We start from the raw sequence: 8394 nt of genomic DNA on the forward strand, positions 1-8394 counted from the left end.
CCCCAAGCCTACTCCCAGAACAATGCTTGGTCCCAAGCCCCGTGATTCCCGGCCTGCCCCGAGGCCTTCTGACTTTGCCCCCAGTGCTGTGTTTGTACCCATGTCTCTCCCTGTCCTGGTCCCCGTGTCTGTGTTTGTTCCCGTTCCTGTCCCCGGTGGTTTTCCTGTTCCCGTCCCTGTCACTGTGTTTGTGTCCGTCCCTGTCCATGTATTTGTTCCAGTTCCCCTGTCCAGTTTTGTCCAGCCCCCTGTCCAGTCTCAGCCCCGTGTCCAGTCCCAGTCTCCGTTCCCTGTCCAGTCTCCGTCTCCTGTTCGGTCCCCTGTCCAGTCTCTGTCTCCTGTCCAGTCCCCTGTTCAGCCATGTGTCCTGTCCCCGTCCCAGTCTACATTCCAGTCTCCGTCCCATGTCAAGTTCCCTGTCCGGTCTACGTCTCCTGTCCAGTTTCCATTCCCTGTCCAGTCCCCTGTCCCGTCTCCGTTCCAGGTCCTGTCCCCGTTTCGTGTCCAGTCTCATGTCCAGTCTCAGCCCCTGTTCGGTCGTTAGTCCCGTCTGTTCCCTTCCTCTGTTCCCTCTCTCTCGGCGCCCCTGGTAGTGGCGCCGTTGAGGGGGGGTAATGTTACACCTTAGCCCATGTCTGTCTTCTGTTTCTGCCTTATTTTGTCTCTTGTGCTCCTGCCCCTCTGTTTACCTGTCATGTTTCCCAGCCATGTGCTTGTGTTGTTGTTTTTTTGTACCTGTCTCCACCCTAGCTCCACCCCAGCCCTGCCCTAGCTATTTAGTGTTCTCACCTGTGTCTTGTCTGTAACCCCGCCCCCTCGTCATCCTAGCCCAGGTGTTTCTCACTCTCCTCATGTATTTAAGCCCGTCTGTTTGAATGTTCAGTGTCGAGTCTTTTGTATTTTGTATTTTGTATGCTGTATCTTTGTATCCCTGCAGTCCGTTTGTATCCTAGTCTTAGTTTCTTAGTCTGTGTTTCTTGTATCCTTGTCTTAGTTTCTTAGTCAGTGTTTCTCAGTTTATATTTATCCTAGCCTTGTTTTTTTTGTATGTTTTTTGCGTTACCCGCGTTTTGTTTATTGTTTTATTTTATCTTGTTTGTTTAATAAAGTATATATTGCACTTACGTCCATCCCTCCGTCTCCCGCGTAACACTGAACGGCAAAAGATGTAGCACAGTTAGTGGCTAATGCTAATACTGCTCTAGCAGTGCTGGCCGGGGTTAGCAGCAGGCTACAGGCAGATAATATCTCTGAACAAAAAAGAGTTTATCGCTTAGTGCCATTAGCAGCTAATGCTAATACTGCTCTTGGCTCAGCATTGAAAACCAAACTCAAATGTTTGGAGTGGAGAATAGGCACTTAAAGTGAGGCCAAAATATCAAAATGAAAAAGCTTTTAAAGTCCAATTATAAATGTAAAACCTGTTTAAAATGTAAATATATAGGTCCACTTTCTTTGCTTTTTTAGTAAAACACAGGTAAAAAGCTACTGAATTGAATTGAGTTAAATGAGTGTGCAGAGCACTACCAGCTTATTACTGTGTGCATTTAGTTTGACAGTTCTGTAAACAGGAAGTAGGTACAGAATTATTTATATATACGAATGCAGGACCGGAATAAACCGCAAGCTTCAACAGCTTTAACTTCAGCGCAGTTTCTTCAGTCTTCACTCGCTGTTCTCACACTGCAGACGACGCTCAGTAAAGAGAGGTAAGACAGGTTTAATTTTAATATATAAATGATTGATGAATATGTTTTTACTGTCTGAAATGTTCTGTAATCTTTATATATTTATAGCAATATTTAACAGTTTACTGAACTGCAGTAGTTTATTCTGCAATATTCTCAACAAATTGTAGAAAATAAATAGTATGTGCTCAAATATTCCTATTTCTAGTTCAACACTGGATGAGAGGGATCAGTATTGATGGTAATGCTAAAATGATTTCTATAAGTTGATGTACTCTACATATAAATGTATGTATACAGTGTATTTTTAAGTAAAACATGTTAATTATGTATTAAAATGTGAGTAAAATTGTATATTAATGTATTTATTTATGGATTCTGGATGCTTTTAGTGGGCTATTAAAGGTAATCTGTAACAGTCTGCTTGTTTGATGTTGTGTAGGCTGGTGATGTCACTCAGGACGGCTCCTCCTCCTCCTCTTCTTCTGGTGTTTCTGCTGATGGTTGTTGGTGAGTCAGAAGATCCTACTGTAACTCCATCACTGCTGAACTGATCATTAAACTGTTCTAGACTAGAATTAGACTCTCTGATGAACACTCAGAGCTTTTCTCTCTTTGTAGTTTCTCTCAGAATCAGAATAAATATAAGAATTATAAGTGTAAATGCAGTTAATTCTTCAGGTAAAGTGTTTTGTTACGTCTCAGTCTTAGAAAGGGGAGGAGGTTTAACACTTTCTGATGGTAAAAGCTGAACATCCCCTCAATTATGTAATTTTATCCTTATTTTCATAGAACTGTAATCTACAGAATCTCCAGCCTCTGTAATCAGATCTTTACTGCATCATATGTTTCAGGAGCTTCGGGAGCAGAGTGGATTGTGACGTACGAACAGCAGAAAATATGTGCTTTAAAAGGATCTACAGTGTTTATTAAAGGCACTTTTACACTTCCAGAAGATTTAGGCAAACTTGAACTAAAAAAAACATTTTGTATGATATACAGAGGTTCCAAGGAAGAGCCGACTGATCTGAGTGTAGATCCAGATTACTCAGGCAGGGTTGAGTGTTTAACTGATAATAAAACGTACTACTCTCTCAAACTGAGTAACGTAACAAGGAAGGATGAACACAAGTACAACTTCAGAATCAAAGCAGATGAGAAAAAGAAGTGGATTGGAAAACCTGGTGTTGCCCTCAGTGTTACCGGTGAGTTATATTTTTTTCATTGTCTTTCCCATTTCAATAATATCAACAATATCAGTAAAAAAATAAACAATTTTATGAGAATTCTCTCTTTGTCTCAGAGCTCCATGTAGAATCTCCTGGAGAAGTAACAGAAGGAGTATCAGCAGTTCTGACGTGTAAAACCACCTGCAGTCTGACTGATCCAACATTCATCTGGTACAAAGATGGACGTCCTTTAACCACAGAGATGATCCAGAAGAATCAGCAGCTCCACCTGCAGACAGTCAGCAGTGAGGATGCAGGCAGTTATAGCTGTGCTGTAAGAGGATCTGAACATCTCCCCTCTACTGCTCAAACTCTCAGAGTCAGACGTGAGTAAAGTTCTCATTCTTCTCTAAACTCTGGGAATGGTTGAACCACACAGTGATATTAGAGATTAGCAAGAAACGCTAAAGTCAGATCTGTCTCTAGATACTCCAAAGAGCGTCTCAGTGTCCATCAGTCCCTCTGGTGGAATAGTGGAGGGAAGTTCAGTGACTCTGACCTGCAGCAGTGATGGAGACCCACCTGTGGAGAACTACACCTGGTTTAAAGATGGTGGAGACTCACCTGTAGGATCTGGACAGAGTTTCAGCATCATCAGCATCACTGTTAATCACACTGGACTGTACTACTGTGAAGCTCAGAATGCAGTTGGAGTTCAGAAAGGATCTGTGTGGATTGGTGTTCAGAGTAGGTGGTGAATAATAATGTAAATAGTTCCAGTATTTAAATAAAGACTCAGTAAAGTGATGGAAATGATCTTCTTCCCTCAGAAGATCAGATCAGATCTGCAGTTTGGATCACAGTGGGAGGAGGAGGAGGATTTCTTCTTCTTCTTCTCTTTCTGATGATCTTGTTCTTTATCTACAGGTCAGTACAGTTTAGCTCTAAGTCTCCTCATTCAGAAAGTTCTGTTGTGTAAAGGTTTGGTTTTGTGTTCCTTCATCACAGGATGAAGAAAAGAGCTGCTGGATCTGAAGTTACTGGATCAAATCAGGTAAATTTATCTTATTAATCACTGATAAGCACATGTAATTATGAGGTTCACCAGGAGGTGGCAGTAATTTCCTTTAGATCAAATCAACACATCTAATCTAACTCAATTAAACATGAGTAATTAATCTCCTTCATGATCTGGATCAGATGTGATGGAACAGGTTGTGCTGGAGAAGCTGCAGTTCAGTGGATCCAGAACCAGAATTAAAACACTGCTTTAGAAAATCACTGTAATGCTGTAATTCCACACTGTGTCCTGTAGGGGGCAGTAGGTGTCTCTGTAAGGTTTATGGGATATAAGTGAGAAAAGGTGAGGGTGCTGTCCAAGGTGCTGATCTAAGAGCTGAACCTGAATCAGAACTTCTGATTACAGAACATGATCTTTTTAATAAATATTAGAAATTGATCTATTTTTTGAATATTTGAGAAATATTCTGTATAGATATTGAGTTTAGACTTCGAGAAGCTTCTAGAACTATGAGATCTATCAGGAAGTTTCTAGATCTGTCCAGAATTGTGTAGAACTTTCTTGAACTTTATGGGACTGAATAACCAATCATTTCATATGATGTTCTGATGAGGAAGTGAACTTGTGTAAAGAGCTATAGTTCATTTAGATCATTAATTTAGGCATCATTCATTCCAGCAGATGCATTTTGCTCGTTCTGTGGACAATTTATGAAGACAAAAATAAAAAAGTTCTCAGTTCTGAATGTTTTTGGCTATTTTTGTTGATGGGAAGTGATTGGGGGATTTTAAATACTGTAAATCCTGATGGGTTTTTAAGGATTTTACACAGATTTTTCATGTTGTCTTTGTTATTTTGGAACAGACTGGATACAAGTGCACACTACTAAAGAAAGAACTGGGAATTTTTGGAAAAAGTGATATAATAAATATAATAAACGCATTTTTGTGCATGTGAAATGTTCATTGTTTGAGATAAATCACAATATGGTGTTTTATCTTAATAAATGCAAAACTAGCATAGGCCAATGATATAAAATCAAAGTTAATGAGGAAACTTCGTGTTTATATACATGAGAGCAGTTGAAATATAAGAGTTAAAACTAAAAACAGAACAAAACCAGTGTTCTATAGTGAATCAGAGTGGTTTAAAGTGTTGAAAGTGATCCTGATTGATGAGTTTAGACTCTTGATCTCCATCATTCTGATCTCCACATCTCCTCTAACCGTCCCCCCAGCAGAACCCTGACCCTAATGCTAAAGACCCCACCTACACAGCTCTCCAGCGCAGAACCAGGTCCTCTGATGATGAGTACCAGACTCTCGCAGTGAGTGTCTCTTCATAAACCCTTCCTCTAGATCTTTAAAGAGTTCCTAGCTCTCTAAACCCAGTGGAGATCTTTCATTCTTCTCTTTCATCTTCTGCTTTATTCTATCTCTCCCTCCCACAGGCTGCTCAGGCCAGGTCTACTGACGACACCTATGAAGCTCTGGACCCTCAGTCCAGGTCTCCAGAGTACGAGACTCTAGCAGTGAGTTCCACAGTTTAAAGATCATCACACTTTAACACAGAACATAAGTACCTTCTTCCAGGTAACAGACTGAGTTCTAACCTGGATTTATTTCCTCAGACTGAAGATTAGACTGTTGGAGTGAAGGTGGGAGACTGTAGACCAGTTCTGATACACTTTACTGACTTTATTCCTTTTTCAGACGCTGAGAATCCAACACTGAGAAGAAGATCAGCCTGGAGAATGATCTCACCTGCTGAAGAGAGGCACATTTATTCTATTATACATTACTGTTTATTCTAACTCTCTTTTCTTCTGCTCTTCTGTCTCTTCTTTTGTTTTTGGATCGTAGGGCAATAGGGCCGCTCTCTCTTTCAATTAAACATATCTACTAGTGGATTAAGACTATTTCTGGAAAAATAACAGCTTTGTTTAGGGCGTGTCAGCGTGTCTTTGCTACCGTAACGATGGGAAAAGTACACCTTGCACATCTTAAAAACCACAAAAGGCATGTACTACTGTACTTATATTTTCTTTTCTTTGCATTTAAAAAACTGTATTTGTTTCATCTTTTTAAATAAAGTTGGCGAATGCAAGTTTGGACTTATTGGGCTGATTTTATAAACGATTCGATCAGCAAAAGCACTGTGTCTACATCAACCTGTGAATTAGTATTCATGGCCCCGCCCATATCGGCTCAGGACCGCCCACAGACAGAGCTGAATTCCTGCGTTATTTGTGCGAATAACACATCAGTGTTTATATACTTTACCTAGTAATTCAGAGCTAAGAAACAAATGGTTAGAATTAGTATATGGAGGAAAAACACCACCAGCCAGGTACAATTGAGATAGGTAGGTGTTTAGATGTTTACAACAGTTCAAGTCAAGTCAAGTCAAGTAGTTTTATTGTCAGTACTGCATATGTACGGGACATACAGAGAATTGAAATTATGTTACTCTCCTTCCCAAGTTTACAGCAAGTACAGATAATAGATATAATAAAGGAGAATGGGAGACACTATGAGTACAATACAGCAGGGAACACAAATAGACATACATGAGACAAAAACAAGGTGCAGTGGTGTGGGGGAGGAATAGATATATAAATATAAGTAAATAAGTAAAAATAGATATATAATTATAATATAAAAGAGTGGGAGACACTACATGTTCAATACAGCAAGACACAATAAACATACGTAAGACAATAGTGCAATATTGATGGTGATTGAGATGGAATGACAGTATAAATAGTATATTTCTACCAGTCCTGACTGTATCGGTCTGAACATCATCATCATGATCAGGAGCTCCAGAGGAAGCATCACCTGCAGTCTCTACAGGTCTGGATCTGCTGTGAGTAACGGTGGCGTACTGGACGTCATCCTGAAGAAGATCATTCATTATAAAGATACTAAACATCTTATTTACTGAAGACTGAATAGAAACATCACTGAAATATGATGGATTGTGTTCTGCTGGATATTTTACCTGATCTGATCCATCCTGATCAGATCCAGCATCTCTCTTCTTCATCCTGAAACAACAGAACACTTACAGTGTTTAACACAATGCTATAAACCAAATGAAGTTCTACCATGTTCTACTAAATTCTACTGACCTGGAGATGAAGATTAAGATCAAAATAAAGAGAAGAAGAAGAAGAAATCCTCCTCCTCCTCCCACTGTGATCCAAACTGCAGATCTGATCTGATTTTCTGAGGGAAGAAGGTCATTTCCATCACTTTACTGAGTCTTTATTTAAATACTGGAACTATTTACATTATTATTCACCACCTACTCTGAACACCAATCATCACAGATCCATTCTGAACTCCAACTGCATTCTGAGCTTCACAGTAGTACAGTCCAGTGTGATTAACAGTGACGATCATGAATATTCATACATGCAAACATATAGCCTCTGATTGGCTAACAGCACTGCAGCAGAGAACACCTACCTGCCTTCCCCCACACAGTCAATTTTACAGCTCTAAACCTGAAAAAAGGACAAAATGTTTTTAGAAATACAGGTTTGGTTATTAAGATAAAGCACTGAATGCTGGATTAAGTAAACCCTAAAGTTAAATCACACCAAGCCTAAAAGAAACGTGATCAATGCATTAATAACGTTTTATTCAGCTAAACTAACGCTACTAAACTCTTACCTCAGACATGGTGATTTGGTGTTCGGGCAGTTTCACCCCATTGAAGCCCCAGAGTCGCTTTATATCATAAAATCCGATGTGAATGGTGGCGATTTGACCGGTGTTCTGTCGAGTTGTGCTGCCTTGTCAAACCGTGCTTGCCTAGTGTATATTTAAGGTCTCGGAAAAACGCAGAATCAACCGGAGATCCGATTTAAAACTACAGTTACTCACTCACTATAGCTAACGCTAACTAGCTCTGTAAACAAAAGCTGAAAGCTCCGCCTGTGGGCAGTCTTGAGCCGAGGTGGGCAGGGCCATGAACTCACTGGTTGATGTCGACACCAAATGTCTCCCTGATCAACTCATATTTCTGAGGATTTCCTTTTTTTCGCTACGGCAGACAATGGAGGTTGAGGAAGAGTTTTATGTGCAGCATCATAAACAACTCAGAGAGACCTGCTGTATTCACAAAGAACAAGACATTACCCATGATCTCTTTAGCTCTTTAGAATAACTCTTAAATAAAATAACATAAAATAACACAATCAGAGGCATGTTTAACATGTGTATATTATTTTTATTACAGCTGTAAGATTTAACAAATCATTTTAATGTTAGTTCACTTAATTTAGAGCATTAGAGCATGTCCATCCTATCCTATATAACTGTGTTATATACAATGTGTTATTCAGCCAGTATCTCTAAATTGGGTAATATGTACAGAATTCCACATTTCATATCAAGAACATGTTGCACATTATTTTTAGCATAAGCAAAATTCAAGCTCTCAGCTCTGCTTATACATTACGTCAATTCCTCTTACAATAAAAGCTTTAAAAAAATGAGCACATAGA

General features: G+C 39.6%; 1 protein-coding gene across 1 annotated transcript; it reads left to right on the top strand.

The window, feature by feature from the left end:
* Window positions 1–1602: 1602 nt before the first annotated feature.
* On the top strand, window positions 1603–3870 carry LOC125785850 (B-cell receptor CD22-like). Its single transcript, XM_049470031.1, has 5 exons — window positions 1603–1709; window positions 2691–2893; window positions 2992–3243; window positions 3344–3604; window positions 3866–3870. The coding sequence occupies exons 1-5, from the start codon at window positions 1603–1605 to the stop codon at window positions 3868–3870; spliced, it is 828 nt and encodes a 275-aa protein (XP_049325988.1).
* The last annotated feature ends 4524 nt before the right edge of the window (window positions 3871–8394 follow it).

This window comes from Astyanax mexicanus, chromosome 21 (genome assembly GCF_023375975.1).
Source record: "Astyanax mexicanus isolate ESR-SI-001 chromosome 21, AstMex3_surface, whole genome shotgun sequence".
NCBI classification, from domain to species: Eukaryota; Metazoa; Chordata; class Actinopteri; order Characiformes; family Acestrorhamphidae; genus Astyanax; species Astyanax mexicanus.